At 42.3% G+C, this 21,760-nt stretch overlaps 1 protein-coding gene across 1 annotated transcript in view; it reads left to right on the top strand.

Annotated features, from left to right (window-relative positions):
* The window catches only part of prune (prune exopolyphosphatase), a 28,574-nt gene extending 7,039 nt beyond the window's left edge, over nucleotides 1-21,535 (top strand). The window contains exons 4-7 of the mRNA XM_037676494.1: nucleotides 15,164-15,255; nucleotides 20,720-20,878; nucleotides 20,961-21,051; nucleotides 21,141-21,535. Of these exons, the coding sequence (XP_037532422.1) occupies nucleotides 15,164-15,255; nucleotides 20,720-20,878; nucleotides 20,961-21,051; nucleotides 21,141-21,364 (566 nt within the window). The 3' untranslated portion in view covers nucleotides 21,365-21,535. The remainder of the gene's footprint in view (nucleotides 1-15,163; nucleotides 15,256-20,719; nucleotides 20,879-20,960; nucleotides 21,052-21,140) is intronic.
* Nucleotides 21,536-21,760: the final 225 nt, after the last annotated feature.

Genomic DNA, 21,760 nt, shown 5'->3' with positions numbered 1-21,760 from the left:
CACGGATCTCTCCAGAGGGAACTATTTGAACTGAGTGATTTTATCTGAACTCTGCAGTGCCTCTGTGTGTTGTCTCTGGATGCTCACTGCCACTGTTGACCTTTGAACAGGGGTTAAAAGCGTGTTGGGAATTTTTTTTGTCTCCAAAACCTGTGTCATTTTTCACCACTTTTATTGTCTGAACAGATCTCACTTGTAAATGAGTCTTCGAGGCTCAATGTGATTTATCTGTTTAAATAAAGGTTGAATGAATCCACCATCAGAAACGGATTAAACCAATGAGGTCACACCTAGTCACCCCACTAATACATAGTTCCCACACACATGACTGGTATTGCGCAATACCAGGTTTTCTGCCATTTGTTGAGGCGCATGTGAAGAAGATGCTTAGACAGACCAGAGCTCAGTATGTTGATACTCTTGACCAAGAGCAAGATCTAGGCATAAAACAGCTGCGGTCCCTATGAGGTGGAAAGAAATGATGTCAGACGAAACAGACAAATTGTCACCGAGAAGTTACTTTGATATCGTTAATTATTAATGAACACCAGGAGTGCTACCACGGAGGAGCTTCACAGCTTTAAATACACGGATGCTTATAATCAATGACGGATTTGTGAAGGACGTCCGAACTCTTCATGTTAACAAAGTTCTGGTGACTGGCAGAGTAAGTAGTTACAATAATATACACGTAGATGTTCCTCATAGCTACATGCTACATCAGTTAAACTAATCTGTGCTGCATTAAAGATTGCTGTTATTTACTGTAGCACAGATTAGTTTAGCTGATGTAACTTGTGCTACAGTAAATATCACTGATTATTTCTCACATTACACATTATTTATTTTACCTATAACTTATTACAGGTGTCAACAGAGGCCTCAGTGGTGGCAGACTGAGGCAGGTTTAGAATGGTGTTAATGGTGTTGACAAGAACGTGGGGGTTGTGACTGTTTAAGTTGATCATTTTTGAGAAATATTTGTTTTTCTCCTGTTTTACGGTGGTCTGATAGGCTTTCTAACATGATTTTAACATCTCGAAGGAAACCTGGAGTGTATCGTTCTTCCAATGATGCTCAGCTCTCCTGCACAGGCGTCTTGCCTCTCGTGTGGTTTCATTTACCCAAGGGTGGGGCGTGCGTTTTCGATTCCTGAGCTTTAACGGGGCGACTGAGTCCAGGATCTGTACACACGCCTCCTGATGCTGAGAAAGCAACTCCTACGTAGTAAGACCCGCAGAGAGTTCAGAGTCTGAAACAGAATTACCAGCAAAGATGGAAGAGAAGAGTGTGGCGGTGGAAGGGTTAAAAATCCTACAGGGCTTGGGTGTGGGGGGAGGTGCAGGTTCACAAATCAATGAGGTGTTGAATAAAACCGGTTTGTGGTCGGAACTAGGGCATTAACAGAGTACTCGAGTAATCTGCACATCGATTGCTAGAACATCTATCGAGGTTAAAATTTAACATTGAGTATTCGTAGTGAGGTCATATTATGTGACCACGTATGACCGTAGGAGCGGTGTTGCACTGTTGCAGGTCACAGAGTATGGTGTAACACCGGGTCCAATCCACAGAACCAGAACCAGGTTCAGTTTAAGTTTCGTTTCTGACGTGCTGCGTTTCTTCACGTTTGCAGTTTAATAATAAAAACTAATAGTTTAGTTTTTCCTGTGACTTATTTGCAGTTTGATAAATGGTAGGAGCATAATATACGCTCCCAATGTTTTGTTGGTCTTTTTTTTTGTAAATAATTACCTTTTTTTGTGGTTTTATTTATTTATTTATTTTTGTATCTTGAGATCTATGACGTCATCGAATACTCGAGTTTTACTCGGGTTTTATTATATTAATGTTGAGTTTAAAAATTATATACTCGTTCAACCCCTAGTCAGAACAAACAGTGTCACCAATTTCTAAATCAGAAACAGACAAACCGTGCGTTAAAACTAAGTCTAGAGTGTGGCCCTGCTGGTGAGTCGGACCAACAACACTCTGAACAAAGTTAGAGGACTGGATGAGGTCTAGAAAGTCCTGAGCTAATGGTTTATCAGGGCAGCACACGTGGATATTAAAGTCTCCTAAAATCACAACCCGATCATATTGGAGCAGAACACCAGTTAGAAAGTCAGATAGTTCGTTTAAAAACTGTTTATGGTATCTGGGGGGTCTGTAAAAAATAGCACACAGAACTGGGTTGGAGCGGCCCAGCTCACAACAGAGCAGTTCAAAACTTGAATAATTAGCTGAACCATGGAGCTGTCTGCAGTGCAAATGTTTCCTAAAAACAGCCAATAATCCTCCACCATGACCAGTTGTCCTTGGAGCATTGAAAAAAGAACAATCCAGAGGCAGTAATTCCAGAAAAACACTGATCTCACCAGGGCAGATCCAAGTCTCAGTGATGAAAAGAAAGTCCAGTCGGTTGCAGCAGGAAAAGTCGTTCAAAATAAAAGTTTTATTAGCCAGCGATCTGGCATTTATCAGGGCCATCCTCGTAGAATCCACCACAGGAGGAGATGATTGCAGTGTCCAGTCCAGCCGCCTCAGATTTGCAGAGATAGATGCGCGCCTCCGGCAGGAAACAGAGCCGCGCACGGGCCCAGTGTGATGATGGGACCCCGGCAGCGGGACCAGACAGCGCGCCACAGGATCTGTACAGCGCCAGGAGCGGACGTGGAAACGTTGACCATCAGCTGGAGAGGATGATTCAGAGGCAGCCAGCAGGGCTTTCAGTTTCACCAGCCGGCCAGCGCGTTTTCCACGGCGTCTGGAGCGACGTCTCCGGGGAGGCAGGTGCACGGCTTGCTGCAGGTAAACAGGCACGTCCGCCAGCAGCGGGGGGTCCAGAGTTACGCTCATATTAATCAAAATAAGCGACGTTGGTGGCACATAGTCGAAGATCCAAAAGTTATTGTTCATACAGCAGCAGAGCGTTGATGTCACAGATGAGAAATGAAAAAACACCAATAATCCGAACTCCATCAGCAGAGGTGGATTGCAAGCCATGTACACAGGCGCCATCTTACCGGAAGAATGAAGAAGGCATGCAGCAGCTGCCATCGTGTGAAAGACTGGTTGACCTCGTGGTAAGCTTCTGAGTCTGTTCAGCTACATGCTTCGTTTATATTTTTTTCATGTTGTAAGTTGATATTTGTGTTAAACTTCAAGTGAAACGCATGGCATGAAGATGGGACATTCATAACAGCCTGAAGGAGAGAAGGTGATGCACTTCCCGTGCCCATGCTAAGTTGTACACTGATCAGGTTTTTCATGCCAATGCTGAAAATTGTGACTTGACAATCTAAGGAACTGAGACAAGTCACTGGATCCACACACATGAAGATCTTTGAGAACTTTCCATTAATGGATGGCAAGCCACTGCCCAAATGGAACTAAAGCAATTCTCTATGCCCACCCAGTGTGGTAGGACAAACTGCACTTTAGACACAGATCAGTGGACAGGCTCTTTCACTTGCCCACTATTCAGAGGTTGAACTGGAGAACTTGAAACACTTAAAGACTCGGATCTAACATTCTTTTTTTATTGTGAAAGTGTGCACATTTCGTTTCATCCCTTTGGAAATTGTGAATAGATGTCTAAAAAAGTTAAAGTCAGGTCCTCTGGACGGGTTCAAAAAACAAAAAATTGTAGAAACGTTTCTTCTTTCATCCGAAAGACTTCTGTAGGCCCTATTTACACGGACACGATGTGGGAAACGTAGGTTTTTTCGTATGTTAATTAGAGGAAAAGATTTGACACGGACGGATTTTGAGTTTACATGCATCCGGAGGATTCCCCCCGCCCTCCCGAATCCGCTGTAGTTACCATGCCGGGTCATTAGATGGCGCTGTGAATTTTGAACCTTCACCTAATGTGCATGTGTGCTGCCTCGGCACGCTGTTTTCCTCTGGGCTAATCAGCTAACAACAAAGATGTAACAAGTTAAAGGTGGATTTTGGACGAGAGTCAGCAGATTTGACGCCAAGCGGGACCGCTTCGTCTAACAGCTCCACACCGGTCGCTGAGTGGACCAGAACTGAGTCGACGATGTCGGACTTTACTCCGTGATCATCAGCAGCTGGTTTCCTGAAGGTAAATCAAATGTTCTTAATAATGTTAGTTTGTGTTTACTTCAGTTACACAACAACCAGCTGAGGTTTTATTTTTCCTGAAAGAAGAAGAAGCTGTCCCTCCACCAGGCGGACCGGTTCCGAACGAGGCTTGGCCCAGATGAACTGCAGGAGGACGTTGAAGAGAAAGATGTTGGATGAACTTTTTATTTAAAATTCCCCTCAGTTCTTTTATTCAATCCATTCAATGTTTTAATCTGCATTAATCAAAGGAGTGACTTCCTGAACGAGCCAGATGAACAACGTGGGACATCCAGGATGAAAACAAGAGTCCAGTTCATTCATGCAGTTTACTGTTAACTTGTTTTTAATAGTGTGTTCAGTTTAATTATCAGTGTTTGTGTGACATACAGTTTGTGGTGTTGAATAAATAAATACAAATTAAACCTGATGTCTTCATTTTCAACTTTAATAACATGCAATATGTTTAGCATCATTTCAGTCACATAATTTGAATTACGTAATGTCCAGAGAGCTTCATTATATATCGCAAACTTAAGATAAATACTGGTATTGATAATCTGGTCCAGAGGACCAGATTGAACTTTTTTGGATTTTTCTACCTGGATTATTGAGCATGCATCAGGATAAGATAAATACTGTTTATTATTATTAAACTTATTATTTAGCACTTAGTATGTTATATCTAAAAAAGTTCAATCTGGTCCTCTGGACATTCAAAAAAGCAAAAAACAAAACAAAGCAAAAAAATGTAGAAACGTTTCATCCTGAGGACTTCCTCAGTCTGAGGAGCTGCATTCAGCTCTGTCTCTTAAATAGCACCTTCTCTGAGTTGATCAACCAGTTTTGCTGCTGACAAGCAGAACCAGCTGATCACATGCTCAAGAAGGACCATCAGCCTAACAATGGATCATTAGCACCTGATGGCTGTTTACTGTTCACAGAGGGCTGAGTGATACTAGCAATCACAGCATTGTAAGAGGGGGACAGTTATATTTTATCTAGACTGACTCTGGGTTTTTGATCTGCTCAGAGACGGATTGTAATGAAATTATGACCCGGTTCTGACTGGTTTAAACAGGGCCAGAAACTTTAAAAAAAGAAACAAAGTTTCTCAGGGATTCAAATCCATCAAGGAATAGTTTTATTTATTTATTGGCTTACCGCACCACATAGAAAGGCTTTGTGCACTGTATCATTTTTTCTTGACACATCAGACCACATAAGATCCATTGAGATCACATTTAGTCCGCCCCTCTATGCACTTGACAGACTGTGTTCCCCGATGTGAAGGCAGAGCCTATGCCCTATATATTTGTAATGCCATGTAACATCGGCTCCTTCTGGTCCAAGATCTCCTGTCGAAACTATCGAAGAGACCTGCGCTGTAAACTGTAATTTTTCTCCTGCCTTGATTTAATATGTTTCCTTGATTTATTGAGATAGTGTGAGTGCTACTTGTGAGGGAGGTCCGAGCCGGGGGCCGCATGAGCTGGAGGCGGGCCTGGGGTCCAAGATGAGGCCTGAGGCCCACAGCTAGCAACAGCTCATGCTGCAACAGCTTGGTGCCGTGACTATTCGGCTCCCGTCTTTAAAAGTGGTGGCTTGTTTCTTATTGTTCAATAGTACCACAGGGACAAGTGACCGATTCTGCGCAGACTGTGCTAGCTAGCTATTAGGATCTCATAAGGTAAGCAGAAACCTGTTCTATCAAATTTCTGCGTGTCCAATAGGGATGGCAGGCTGCTCTGATTTTGGCCCTATACACGCAGTTTAGTAACTTGAAAGGCAGTAGAACGTTGCAGTATAATACGTGATTTCATGAATGTAATTGTCAGATGTAAAAATTTATATAAGTGACATTTTTTTGCTGGGGCGTGCAGGGGGAGCGGGCTGGAAGCATTAGCAACATCGCTAACCGAAAGTGGTCCAAGAGCGTTATAAACACGCAAAATGCAACTTTTTCCCTAAAAATAAGATTCGTCTGGTTGATTTAAAGCCCGTGCATAAATTTTTGTTTAATTATTGACTAAATTAGAAGAACGGCATGGCTGATTTTTACCGTCACATGTAAAATTGTTGCGTCACTTTGAGATACTTGCGGAGGAATAAATGTAAGGTTTTTCTGTGGTACCCACTAACCTTAGTGATACCTGCGGAAGACTATATGGTTATTATAGTTGACTAATGGGGTGTAACGCTACAGTCTTTGCGTGAACGGTTAGGCCTACACGTCCGGGTGTTACGCCCGTTGTGTTTCCTAGAAAATGCGTTAAAAATTGCACATCTGGATGTGTCAACAGGTGTGGGCATTTGACAGTTCGATAAACCTTGTTGGGTTTGTCAAAGTTTGATAAACTCCATCAAGTTTATTGGAGTTTGATAGGCTCTATGAAGTTTTGAGTGCCTGTAGGGGGTCCTGATCTGGCTCCCTGAAAAAGCCAGCATCCCCGGGGTACTTTGTGTGATTAGCATCACCTAAGGTCTGCATTTCGATGCATTGGTCAGACTGGTCAGCGGCACAACTTTAAACGTCAAATCGGTTATAGCTGTGCTTCTGAAACAGGAGTATCCTTAAAATAAATACCTTTAAGAGATGATATATGAGAGAATAAGCTAAATGAAGAGACAAAGGGATTCCTACAGAAGACTATATGGAGTTATTATCGTTGAGATAGGGACAGATAGCTTTTAGAACAGGCAGTGAGGGACATACTGTATTCATTCAACCTTTATTTAGACAGATAAGTCACATTGAGCCTAGAAGACTCTTTTACAAGAGAGATCTGTTTAGACAGACAGAAAGTACTGAAACTGGACACATGTAGGAATTGGAGGTGAACAAATTCCAATCTGACATTTTTTTTTTCCTGCCTGAGCAGAAAAACAAGCACATAGTGATGTAGACATTCTGTAGAGGGGGACGACGAGAGCAGTGAGCATGTTCATAGATGCTCTCGAGGTCACAGTAAGAGTTCTGATAAGAATGGGATAATCAGCCAGTGTCCTCTGGTGAGATCCGTAAACATTCTCGAGGAATGGCCAAGAATAACGATTAAGAGTCCTGAAATGATGACACAAAGTTTATTCAGCTGGTTTCATCTGGTTATCAGTTGGAAATTCCTCAGGGAGGGGGTGGTGAGCGTCAGATCACATGTTCTCCAGGTGAATTCAGATAAGGTGGCCTTCAAGACCAGCCAAGGGAGCCAAATTCAGAGAAACACACAGTTGTTTTGGGGACAGGCAGAACTTAATGACATCTGCCTTGAGTCTGTGTTGGTCCACTCGGTTCTGAAATGTCCAAATTACATGGCCACACCGATGGAACGTGCCTGAGTAAAATCCCCGAGATCTGATCCATTCAGCCCAAAGCATTTGAGTCTGAGTACTCGAGACACGAACCAAACCATCATAAAGGCAAGCAGTGTGATCGGGTCCAAATTTGCTGCCGATGACTTCCTTGATTGTAGATAAAACCAGCAACCAGCCGAATCCAAAAAGCAGGAACCAGTTATCATAAATCCAATTAAATATGCGTCCTTAAAATCCACAGATGGCAGCAGAGATAGACACATCATGAAGTCTTCCAGTCGATGAGATATCAAACTGCGTACGTGCCAACAGGGTAAATCGGCTCGCCTAAGGCCTGTCTTCTCTTGAAGAAATGTTGTAAATTGAGTTGAGGGACCAACTGATCAAAACAAGTAGTGAACTTAACCTGATGTCAAAACTAAGCCTAAGGTCAAAACCCTTGACCTTAAGAACCTTGTGGGACAGAAACTGTCATTTCATTGATTTGAATCCAGAAATACAGGTTCACCCATCCTGAGACTTTCTTTCTTGAAAATCAAGTGAAAGAACACTCTCTTTTTATTATCATTACTATTTTACAAATGTTGATAATCAAAGTGTCTTAGTTCAAACCATTTTAGATGTTGCAGTGAACTAATCAATTTTATTAACTGTGAAACAGTGTAATGATTTTTTAATCCTCATGCAAAGTTAGAATTCATGTTAAGGTCTGTTACAGAGTTTTTATGCATTTTCTGATTTCTGTCTTTGAATGAGCAAGTGTGCGTTTTCCAAGGTCAGGAGTCGAAGCAGACATGTGTTGGAACAACTGTCTTGTTTACATCCTCTCAGACGTCAACGGAGGAGTTGGCACCTGTTTCTAAAACTCGCCAAAACAATTGTACAGTTTTCATTAATGTCTGCTGTTCTGCTGAAGAGTGGAAACAATCGCCGCATTGTTTCTCACTACCTGTAAAGCTGTTAATTATGTTGTTATTTTCATATTTTGCCAAATTAATGTAAATGTTTGATGTTAAACTTTGATTCTGTAAAATAAATGACCGCATTCATTTTGATGGGTCAAAGATAAATGACGTCTCACGTTACATTTCATTAAATTCAATGCACGTTTTATTCAGTCCAGAAAAATGAAGAATCCGTTTTAATTGATGAATATTTCTCAGCATCTGTTCATCTACAAGAAGATGCAAGAGAGGCTCAGAAGCAGTTTCACAGACAGACAGAGCAACAAAGCGGAGAGGGAGGGGAGGGGAAAGTGTCTGATCTCAGCGAGAGTAAAGTGGTGAAGTGTATGTTTGATTAAGATGAGGGATAGAGAAGAACCTTAGCTAGGCAGGAATAGGGAAATATAACTGGATTGCAAATGTTATGTATATTTGTTGTATGAATGGGGTCAAAGTGTAGGTATACGTCTGCTGTGTGGAGGGTTGTGTATGTTTGTTAATGTATAACTGATATGGGAGACTGTACAGATGCAAAAGGTTGTGTGGAGTGTGAAGGATGTGTGTCTCGGATTAGTGATTATTTTATGTTATCAATGGTTGAATGAGTGTTGTGACAGTGTTGTGTTAATGCTTCAAAACCTGGAACGGATCCAGCAAACTAAAAGAGAAATTCTAATTTGATCTTAGACTAAATTATGCTAAAAACTGGTAACTTTAGCAGCCATCTAGAACAAGGTCAAACAATAACAGAAGATGCAGGCAGGATGGAGAAAATCAAGAGAAGGCAGATGTTCCACATCAGGCAGAAGATTGGTAAGTGACCTCTTGATATTCACGCAAATTCATTTTACTAACTGTTTTCCAACAATAACAGGGACAGTCAAAACAAGCTGTCCAGATGAAACATTGCACTCAAATTGAAGTAAGTAGATCAAAAAACCAACACCTTCTGTCAAATGAAAATGATGGAGATGTGAAAGGTCAAAGATGTTTTTCACCTACTAAAGTACTGTGTGTGTGTTAGAGTTGTTTTTGTCTGGATCAGAGTGAATGGAGCCTTTCACTTATGCCCCTTTTCCACTGTCACGGCGCGGGTCGGATATTTCCGGGTTGAAGCGCGTTGGAGGTATTTCCACTGTTCCAGAAACCGGCTCGTCTCGCTAAATTCTGGCCCGGCTTCTCAAGGGTTCCGAGCGAGCCGCGCCGTGACGTCAGAAACACTGTCGGTCACTGATTGGTCGAGGGGAGGAGTCTGTGGAGTCTTTCCAAACAACCCGATCCACCATTTTTTTCTCTACCGCTTGCCATTAGCGATAACACGAGGAGCGTATCTTTTAGTATTTTGAAGCTATACAACAACAATAATATCAAAGCCGTGGTCAAATGCAGAAGTGCAGGTGTTGTTGTGCTTGGTGGCCGACGAAAAAAGTCAAAGCGAGCTAGATGGAGGATTGGAGGGTGGTTTGGACACGACTACTGCTCTACTTGAACCATTTATAGAAGATGGTGAGTGTTTTCTAACTTTAAACATATTTTAAATTACTCATCCCATCGGTTCTGAACATATTTTTAACTAACAAAAGAGGCTGATGCCATAATAGGACAACGTCGGTGCTACGATGCTAAGCTAATTTGCATAAATGCTAACTGTCCTCCGGTCCCGTTTCTCACTGTATTTTATCCAGAACGTCTTTCAGCGCGTGACGGTTCATCTCTAAACTCCACATTAAACCCTCCAAGACTCCTGGCTTCTTCTCCTGCTCCATCAGAGGAGTCTGCACCTGACAGAGCTCCATCACAGCCCAGCTGCACCTCACAGAGCAGCACAACGCTGCAGCTTCTGTGCTCGGTAAGAACAGATGCAACATGTTCCACATCACTTTATTTGTGCCGATAAGGACTTGATTTATTTTATTTTTAAAGTAAAAAACTAAAATGTTGAATAAATTCTGAATTGGGATGAAATTATGTACACAGGGTCCCAGTTACAGACAACAAAACGTAAAATAAAAACAGTAATAAGATCTAAGATATGAACTAAGAAAAATATCAACTAAAAAACATCTACTAATAAAACACTAAGCACTAATAGCAGTAAACAATCAAAACAATACGTCAAACAGCAACATGAACTTGAGTTTGTGCAGCCTCATGAATATATAACACTGTGAAGAATCACATCATGTAGCTGCTGATCAGGTTCATGTTGCTGCTGATCAGTTTCATGTTGCTGCTGATCAGTTTCATGTTGCTGCTGATCAGTTTCATGTTGCTGCTGATCTGTTTCATGTTGCTGCTGATCTGTTTCATGTTGCTGTGTTCATTCGTGCTCATCAGTTCACACAGACTCATGTCCGTGCTGCTGTTCTGCGTATTGTGTTTAATGTTTTTATGCTATTAGAGCTTATATTTTTAGTTGATGTTTTTATTAGTTCATATCTTAGATCTTATTACTGTTTTTCTTTTATATTTTATTGTTGGATGTAACTGGGACCCTGTGAACATAATTTTGATCCACCACATGGACCACATGTGGTGCGAATGACAAAGAATATCTGCATCTGTATACTTTCTGATTCATATATCCATTATTATCATTTTCATTATTTTTAAATCAATTTATTTTTCATTTTCTTATTTGATCAGTTTATAATTATTAATATATCTATTATAGCTGTTAGCAGCACCTTTCTTTGTTTCATGCATTTATTCAAAAACAGTATGTAGCTTGAATTAACCACCTGTTTCTTCTTTCTAGTGAAGAGAAAGAGAAAAGAGTCCAGTAAAGAAAAGTCTTATTCCATCACTGAATGAACATGAAGAACTGAAGCGGACACAGCAGGAACAACACTTGTGTCTTCTTCTGGATGAAGCCCGTGAGACAAGGGACACACAGATACACAATCATTAGTTGGACGCAGTAGTTTTTATTTTTGTACATTTTTCACTTCTTACTTTTCCTATTAAAAATTTTTTTTCTTAAGTGGTGTCCTTGAACATTAAATTTCCTAAACAAATTTTACAATGTTAAGTTCATATAGTGTTTGTTTAAATTCATACTGGAAGTTGAGAAGAATTTCCAATTGCATTTGATCTTTAATGGATCCTAAGAAAAGATTACTAGTATCTGCTCAACTGTTATTATGTTATAATTTTTTGGTTCTAGGATGAAGTGACACAAAAACAGTCAAAAATTCAGAAAGGACAGTTATCAATTATTGGCCATACAACTGTGGCCTGAGAGATTCAGCTGAAAGTCCTGGTGCACCTTTTATTTGAACCTGCAGAGATTTGAACAGCTGATCTGAAGCAAACAGCAGGAGTTCACCTGAACTGACCACTCCTGCTGTTTGATGGTCTCCTCCTTCGCCACCCGTCCATCCATCCATCCATCCATCCATCCATCCATCCATCCGTCCGTCCATCCATCCATCCATCCATCATCCATCCATCCATCCTCTTCTGCTTCAGGGTTGTGGGAGCAGCATCTTCACCAGGGAGGCACAGACATCAACATCCTCCTCTTCAACTCTTCTAGGACCCCATGGTGTTCACAAACCAACTGACTATTTATTAATTAATATCCTGATGCTGCTCAATAATCCAGGTAGAAAAATCTAAAAAGTTAAGTCTGGTCCTCTGGACATTCACAAAACAAACAATACAGTTTATAATAAATAAACTAAATGTTTTTTGTTAGTTTTGTTTTTTGAATGTCCAGAGGACCAGACTTAACTTTTTTAGATTAATAAGTAATAAATGTATGTTTTAATTTAATGAAAGACAAATCTTTAAAATTTAAGGACAAAATTTAATCTAATTGTTTTCAAGTCTGTATCTTATTGTAAAAGCAGTTTCAAAGATTACAGCACAGTGTGATGTTTTGCAATTTTAACATGAACCTTGTGCATATCTGCAAATAATAAAAGTGAAGAATTTTTAATACATCTTTATTATAAAAATCTATACTAAAATGAAAAACACATGGGTTTAAAGCAGGCAGGAAGGCAGTAAGGTAGGATTATGAATCAGGTTTAAAAGTTACAGCTCATGAGGTACTCCATTAGAGCATGACATCTCTTCCACAACACCTTGTGACAAAACCTTCAGGGTGTTCTTCTTCTAATACGTTTAGTGGTGGCTAGTAAGTAGCTTAAGGGAGCACTACCGCCACCAGGTGGTAAGACCAGTTGGATTCTAGTCCCCGCCTACAGAGCCGGTCCAGAAATGTACATGGAAACACAACAGACCCGAACCGATCTGAACCAACCCGAACTGATCTGATCCGCTCTGTGACGGTGGAAAAGGGGCATTAGATAAGCAGGGAGGCTGCCAGAGTCGTCTGACCGTGCCTTTGTCTGAAAACGTTATTTAAAATTAATAAAACACTTTGTAGGCTCTCGGTGAACATACTTGCAGACGAATTATGTAAAAGTTGTGCCTGCTTGTATTTCAACCTATGTTCCATCTTGCAAGATTCAAAATTATTACAGGTGGAAATAAATTAAACAAATCAGGGAAATCAAACACGTCTATAAAATTAAAACAACCAGGGTAAAAGAATCTGGGGAAGATTGTGATAAATTGATTAGCAGAATGCAACCATCTAGAATGACATATATCTATAAAGGTTAAATATCCTTTGATCCTAAGGAGCAAATCAGGCAGTCAAAATGAACCAAATTTACTAATCAAGCTACGGGATGTGTGTGTGTGTGTGTGTGGGGGGGGGGGGGGGGGGGCTGAGTGGTTAGAGCAGTCATCCTCCAATGCGAGAGTTGGGGGTTCGAATCCACCAGCGGTCACATGCTGAAGTGTCCCTGGGCAAGACACTGAACCCCTCATAGCCTCTGATGTGTGTCCCATCAGTGTCTGAATGTGATAAAGCTCTGATTATTCTCCTTAGAATGATTTGTTCAGTTAGCTTTGTAGAGATCTAGTATAGAGCTGTATGAATGGGTAAATGAGGCACAGATTGTTGTAAAGAGCTTTGAGTATCTCGATAAGATAGAAAGGTGCTATATAAGTACAGTCCATTTACCATTTACTATTTACTAAATAGAATAATATTTATGATAATATATGGAATTTGATTGCTTATAATTCCCTCCCTTATGCAGATAATCCTCTTAAAAGGAGAGAGATTATTATTATTATTGTTATTATTATTGCTATTGTTAACTAGAATTCAAGGTTCAAGGATTCAGGATTCTTTATTCGTCATACTCACCTCATGTGGTGGAACAAAATTGTGTACACAGGGCCCCAGTTGCATCCAACAGAAGTATTTGACTCTAAAAGATTAACTGTATTAAGCTCTAGGATATGAACTAGGAATAACGTTAACTAAAAATACACTATGTACTAGTATAATAAAAAAATTTTTTTATAAAAGTCCCTGGAAAAGCAGGGGTGAAATTCAAGATGAGAATATTTATCTGTGTAACTATTAACCATTTTTTGACAGGTTGTTCAGACCAACCCTGGCACCAGATTAAAACTGATAACTGTTTGCTTTCACAGTAAATTATGCTTCATAATCTCTAGGGAGGTGCCCAGGGGGCATCCTTACCAGATGCCCAAAGCACCTCAACTGGCTCCTCTTGACGTGGAAGAGTAGTTGTTCTACTCTGAGTCTTTCCCGGATAACTGAACTTCTCACCCTATTTCTAAGGGAGAGTCCAGCTATTCTGCGGAGGAAACTCATTTCAACCTCTGTATCCGTGATCTCATTCTTTCAGTCTCTACCCAGAGTTCATGACCAGAGGTGAGGGTAGGAACGTTGACCGACCGGTAAACAGAGAGCTTTGCCTTACAGCTCTGCTCTCTCTTCACCACAACGGACCGGTACAGAGTCCGCAATACTGCAGACGCTGCACTAATTCGTCTGTCAATCTCACACTCCATTCTTCCCTCACTTGTGAACAAAACCATGAGATACTAGAACTCCTCCACTTGAGGCAGAACCTCACCCTCAACCTGGAGAGAGCAATCCACTCCTCTATCAATGAATCCACTCCTGCTAATTATTGAAATGATTATGTTCCTAGAACAACAGGTAGCGGTGGAGGTGTTTAAACAATGAACAGGGAAGGTGTTTCTTTGTTTAGTTTATATTTTTTGTAACAAACTTTATAATTTTATGGTGAGTAGTGGAAGATAGAAAATGTGAATGCATGTTGGCTTTAAACATCTGTTGGACTCCTGGCAGGAACCAATGCAGACATGTTCCTGTTTTTAGTTTTATACATTCGCCTTAGAATCTAGCTGTTTTTTTGGTTTTGTTACCTTTTTCCTTTTAGCCATCCTATTTGTTAAAAAAAAAAAAAAAAAAAAAAAAACTGTAGTATGAGTTTTTATAACTGTTTATTGTTGTTGCTGTTGTCCAATGTTGTCATCTTTCTTTGTTGAAATCAGGTCTCTCTTGTAAATGAGTCCTCGAGGCTCAATGGGATTTACTTGTAGAAATAAAGGTTGATTGATGTTAGGGAGACTGTTTCAAGACTTCAAGCATTAAAACTTTTTTTTTTTCATTCAGCCTTTATACAAGTTTAAAAGTAGCAGTTTATCTAGATTCTTGGGGGTGGACAAAGCTGAAATGTTTTTAGCCATTACATCGGTTATCGGCATTGTCTGCCCAATATCGGAATTGGTGATAGCCAAAATTTCTATGTCAGTCAAGCTCTAATTTGTACTACAGGAAAACTAGTGTTTTCATCCTAAATGAACATAAAGTTGGTACAGTATTCCTTGAAATATTTGATTATATTTTCTCGAGTATTTATTCATTTTTTTCTGGGTGTTTTGGTCTTCAGGTCTGAACACAGAGCAGATGCTGTTGAAGGACATGAAAGCAGTTTCAGGAAGTTTGAATGTTGCCATCTCTGTTCTCTACATCCCTCTAGAGGTATATCTGTTTTGCATTTGTTACCTGAGTCAGTCCAACAATCAGTGCTAATGTCAGTACTACAGTCAGTACTGCAGTTCTAATTCTTGTGTTGACTATCACGTTTACTGTAGTTCTGACTGTAATTTTTAGTGTAGTTCTGATAATTTCACTGACTGTAGCTCTGAATCTAGCCACAGTCAGAACTACAGTCAGTAATAGCCACAGTCAGTAATACAGTAAGAGCTACAATCAATTCTACAATCAGAGCTACAGTCAGTATTGGTCATTTACAGTCAGTACCTGAGACAAAGCTACAGTCAATGATAGTCAGTACTACAGTCATTACTAAAATCAGAACTACAGTCAGAATCGTAGTAAAAGCTACAATCAGCGCTACAATCAGCGCTACAGTCAGCACTACAGTCAGTACTACAGTCAGTAATGTAGGTCTGGCTGTAGTTCTGATTGAGCTACAATAACAGCCACAGTCAGAGTTACAGTAAAAGCTACAGTCAGAACTACAGTTGTTGCTACATTAAGAGCCACAATGAAAGCTACAGTAACAGCTACAGTCTGAACTAGAGTAAGAGCTATAGTCAGAACTGCAAGCAGAGAACAGTCACAGATACAGACAAAGTCACAGTCAGAGCTACAGACAAAGTCACAGTCAGAGCTACAGACAAAGTCACAGTCAAAGATACAGACAAAGTTACAGTCAGAGCTACAGTCAAGTTACAGTTGGAGTTAGTAAGAGCTACAGTCCGAGTTAGTCAGAGCTACAGTCAGAGTTACAGATAAATTTACAGTCAGAGCAACAGGCATAGCTACAGGTATAGGTACAGACAATGTTACAGTCAGAGCTTCAAGCAGGGGTGCAGTCAGAGGTATAGTCAAAGCTACAGGAATAGCTAGCATCAGAGCTACAGGCAAAGCTACAGGCAGAGATACAGTTAGCATTACAGTCAGAGCTACAGGCAGAGTTATGGTCAAAGTTACAGTACGAGCTACAGGCACAGTTACTTACAAATATACAGGCAGAGCTACAGGCAGAGTTACAGTCAGCTACAGGCAGATATACAGTCAGAGATACAGGCAGAGTTATGGTCAAATTTACAATAAGAGCTACAGGCAAAGGTACATACAAAGTTATAGTCAGAGCTACATACAAAGGCGCAATCAGAGCTACAGGCAGAGTTACAGGCAGAGTTACAGTCAGCCAAAGGCAGAATTACAAAGTTGCAGTCAGAGCTACACTCAGTTACAGTCAGACAGAGTTGCAGTCAGAGATACACTCATAGTTACAAAGTTACAGTCAGAGCTACACTCAGTTACAGTCATACACAGTTACAGTCAGAGCTAGTCAGAGATACACTCAGTTACAGTCAAACAGAGTTACAGTCAGAGCTACACTCACAGAGTTACAGTCAAGAGTTACAAAGTTACAGGCAGAGTTACAGACAATTGGAGTTAGTCAGATGCAATTACAGGCAGAGCTACAGGCGGAGTTAAAGTAAGAGCTGCAGTCAGAGCTACAGTCAGTAATACAGTAAGAGCTACAATAAATCCTACAGTCAGTTCTACAGTCAGTACCTGATACAAAGCTACAGTCCGTGATAGTCAGTACTACAGTTGTTACTACAATCAGAACTACAGTAAGAGCTGTAGTCCGAGCTACAGTCAGAACTACAGGCAGATAGCAGTTACAAAGTTACAGAGTTAGTCAGAGCTACCGGCAAAGTTCAATTCAATTCAATTCAAAAATACTTTATTAATCCCAAAGGGAAATTATTTGTTGTTGTAACTCGTTATCCTCATTTCATTGAGATATGTTACAGATACTGATACTGGCTGTAGGCAGGAAGGATCTCTTGTAAAGGTCCATCCCACAGTGGATCCTAAGAAACTGGCTGCAGATGCCGTCTGATCCGTCCACCCAGACTCGGCTGGCCTCTCGGTTCCCCCAGGCTGTTACAGACAGAGTTACAGTCAGAGCAACAGGCATAGCTAAGGCAGAGTTACAATGTTACAGGCAGAGCTACAGGCATGGCTAGAGTCAGAGCTACATGCAAATCTACAGTCAGAGTTACAATCAGTACAGTCAGAGCTACATTAAGAGATACAGTTAGTTACTGTCAGAGCTACAGGCAGAGTTATGTACAAAGTTACAGCCAAAGATACAACCAGATCTACAGGCAGAGTTACAGTCAGCTACAGCCAGAGCTACAGGCAGATTTAATGGCAGAGTTACAGACAAAGTTACAGTCAGAGCTACACTCAGTTACAGTCAGACGGAGTTACAGTCAGACCTACAGCCAGACCTACATTCACAGAGTTACAGACAAAGTTACAGTCAGATGGAGTTACAGTCAGAGCTACTCTCAGAGTTACAGTCAGAGCTACAGACAAAGTTACAATCAGATCTACAGGCAGAGTTACAGTCAAGTTACAGCCAGAGCTACAGTCAGAGCTAAAGGCAGAGTTACAAAGTTACAGTCAGAGCTACACTCAGTTACAGTCATACATAGTTACAGTCAGATCTACAGTCAGTGTTACAGACAAAGTTATGGTTGGAGCTGCACTCACAGTCAGACAGAGTTACTGTCAGATGTACAGTCAGAGCTACACACAGTTACAGTCAGAGGTACAGCCAGTGTTGCAGGCAGAGCTACAGGCAAGCTACACTCAGAGCTACATGCAGTTACAGTCAGAGCTACAGTCAGAGCTACAGGCGAGTTACACTCAGAGCTACATGCAGTTACAGTCAGAGCTACAGACATAGCTACCGGCATAGATAGAGTCAGAGCTACAGGCAAACGTACAGTCAGAGTTACAATCAGTACAGTCAGAGTTACAGGCAGAGTTGCATACAAAGTTACAGTCAGAGCTACACTCAGTTACAGTCAGATGTAGTTTCAGTCAGATCTACAGTCAAAGTTAACTACAGGCAGTTCAAGTTACAGTCAGAGCTACACACAGAGCTACATGCAGTTACAGTCAGAGCTACAGTCAGTGTTACAGGCAGAGCTACAGTCAGTGTTACAGGCAGTGTTACAGACAATGTTACGGTCAGAGCTGCACTCAGTTACAGTCAGACGGAGTTTCAGGCAGATCTACAGTCAGAGCTACACTCACATAGATACATTCAGAGTTACAAAGTTACAGGCAGAGCTACAGTCAGAGTTACAGTCAGCGCTACACACAGTTATAGTCAGAGCTACAGCCAGTGTTACATGCAGGGCAACAGACGAGCTACACTCAGAGCTACACTCAGAGTTAATTGCAGTTACAGTCAGAGCTTCAGATTTACAGCTTTACAGACACAGTTACAGAGTTACAGTCAGAGCTATAGGCATAGTTACAGGCAGAGCTAGAGTCAGAGCTACAGGCAAAAGTACAGTAAGGGCTACAGGCAGAGTTACGGTCAAAGTTACAGTCAGAGCTACAGACAAAGGTACAGTCAGATCTACAGTCAGAGTTATAGTCAGTTACAGGCAGAGCTAAAGGCAGAGTTACAAAGTTAGTCAGAGCTACACTCAGAGTTACAAAGGTACAGTGAGATGGAGTTACAGTCAGAGCTACACACAGAGCTACATGCAGTTACAGTCAAAGCTACAGTAAGTGTTACAGGCAAAGCTACAGACAGAGCTACAGGCAGTGTTACAAAGTTATGGTCAGAGCTGCACTCAGTTACAGTCAGATGTACAGTCAGAGTTACACTCACATAGTTACAGTCAGAGTTACAAAGATACAGGCAGAGCTACAGTCAGAGTTACAGTCAGCGCTACAGGCAGAGTTACAGCCAGAGCTACACACAGTTACAGTCAGTGCTACAACCAGTGTTACAGGCAGAGCTACAGGTGAGCTACACTCAGAGCTACATGCAGTTACAGGCAGAGCTACAGTCAGCGCTCCAGTCAGTACTGTAGCTCTTTCTGTTGTTCTGACAGAGCTACAATAACAGCCACAGTCAGAATTACAGTAAGAGCTACTGTCAGAACTACAGTTTGTGCTACAGGCTGTACTAGAGTCAGCTCTACATTCAGAACTTATGGCTGGTTTCACAGAGTCTGGCAGAGTCTCACAGGAGACTCTGCCAGATGTTCCCAGCAAACCCTCACAATACGTTTGGGTCTGCCAGGTCTGACCGGCATCCTCCCCCACCATCTGAGCCAACTCACCACCAGGTAGTGGTCAGTGGACAGCTCCGCCCCTCTATTCATCCGAGTGTCCAAGACATGTGGCCGCAGATCAGATGAGACAATGACAAAGTCGATCATCGAACTGTGGCCTTGGGTGTCCTTGTGCCAAGAGCACATTTGGACACCCTTATGCTTGAACATGGTGTTCGTTATGAACAATCCATGACGAGCACAGAACACACCCCTCCAGGTCTCACTGTCATTGCCCACATGAGCATTGAAGCCCCCCAGCAGAACAAGGGAGTCCCCAGGAGGTGCACTTTCCAGTACCCCCTCCAAGGACTCCAAAAAGGTTGGATAATCTGAACTGCCATTTGGTGCATTAGCACAAACGACAGTCAGAACCCGTCCCCCCACACGTAGGCAGAAGGAGGCCACCCTCTCATTCACCGGGCTGAACCCCAACACACAGGCACCAAGATGGGGGCAATAAGTATGCCCACTCCTGCTCGGCGCCTGTTACCAGGGGCAACTCCAGAGTGGAAGAGTGTCCAGCCCCTCTCAAGGAAACTGGTTCCAGAGCCAGAGCCATGCGTAGAGGTGAGTCCGACTATTTCTAGCCGGAACCTCTCAGCCTCACACACCAGCTCAGGCTCCTTCCCCACCAGTGAGGTGACATTCCACGTCCCAATAACTAGCGTCTGTAGCCGAGGATCAGACCGCCAAGGGTCCCCAACCTCAGCCACCACCCATCCCACATTGCACCCGACCCCTTTGGCCCCTCCTACAGGTGGTGAGCCCATGGGAAGGGGGACCCACGTCTCCTCTTCGGGCTGTGCCCGGCCGAGCTCCATGGGTAAAAGCCCGGCCACTAGGCGCTCGCCCACATGCCCCACCTCTAGGCCTGGCTCCTGAATTGGGCCCCGGTGACCCATGTCCGGGCGAGGGAACATCAAGTCCATTTCTTTTTCTCATCATAAGGGGTCTTTGGGCTGCACTTTGTCTGGTCCCTCACCTAGGATCTGTCTGCCTTGGGTGACCCTACTAGGGGCGTAAAGCCCTTGACAGCATAGATCCTAGGATCATTGGGACACTCAAACCCTTCCACCACGGTAAGGTGGCAGCCCAGGGAGGGGTAGATCCATCCAGAGCTACAGGCAGAGCTAAAAGCAGAGTTACAATCAAAGCTACAGGCAGAGCAGGCAGAACTGCAGGTCAGAGCTACAGGCTGAGCTACAGTGTAAACCAATCAGCTGAAGGACTTAACAGTTTATCAACAGATGCAGACACAGCTGTGCTGTCTGCTCCAGTGTTGTAATGTTGTGTGTTTGTGTGTGAGACAGATGTTTTTCCAGACAGTGGCATTGGACGAGGAGCTTACAGCTTTCTCTCAGAAATTTGGATTTGATTTGCTTCTCTTAATGACAATTTCCTTCACTGAGAGCAACGAGCCAATTAGAGAGTTGGCTGTATTCAGCCACAGCACCACCTGCAGGGAGCAGGTACACACACACACACACAGACACACACACAGAACTAGTGGTTGTTTGCTGAAGTCCTGATATCTGTGACGTCCTCCTCCAGGTGTGCCACTATTTGGAACAGGCCCATAACCCCACCTTCAACCTCTGTCCAGTCAGTAGCACCCTCTCCCACATGTCAGCCTATCAGCAAGGTAAAACGTGGTTCTCCAGGTGAGGGTGGAGCCTAAGGGAAATGGGTGAACAGCTGAGAATCCTGGTTTCTTTTTTGTTTTCTTCTCAGGAAACACGTTGGCGTCCCGGAAAAAGCTCCTCCCACTTATTAAAGACTTCCTAAGTGAGTGGGATGGAGGCAGTTGCCCTGGAGACGCAGATGACGAGTGTGTAGTTCCCCCAACGCCCATGAACAGTCTGGTGGAGGGATGTCCTCTGGATGGGTGTCTGCCTCCAATTAGTGCTCAGGACCTGCAGGACAAGGTCAGCAAGATGGCGAATGCTGACCTATGACCTCGTCACAACGTTGGAGGAAGACAAGGAGGGGGGGACGCCGTGGACAGAACATTAGAACAGTAAACCTTTCTATTAATAAGGATTTTAATTGCCGATTGTTTGGGTTCATCTGAAGCTGTCCCAGCAGAACCAGGTCCAGTTGTATCCTAATGCATGCTCAATAATCCAGGTAGAAAAATCTAAAAAAAAGTTAGTCAGGTCCTCTGGACGTTCAAAAAAAAATGAAGAAACATTTCGTCTCTCATCCGAGAGACTTGCTCAGTCTGAGGTGCTGTATTCAGCTCAGTCTCTTAAATAGCACCTTCTCAGAGTGGATCAACCAGTTTGCTGCTGACAACCAGAACCAGCTGATCACATGCTCAAGAAGGACCATCAGCCTAACAATGGATCATT

The sequence above is a fragment of the Nematolebias whitei genome, chromosome 5 (genome assembly GCF_014905685.2).
Source record: "Nematolebias whitei isolate Nwh7 chromosome 5, NemWhi1, whole genome shotgun sequence".
In the NCBI taxonomy this organism is placed as follows: Eukaryota; Metazoa; Chordata; class Actinopteri; order Cyprinodontiformes; family Rivulidae; genus Nematolebias; species Nematolebias whitei.
The sequence above is the reverse complement of the archived record's forward strand: the minus strand, read 5'-3'. Positions and strand labels throughout refer to the sequence as shown.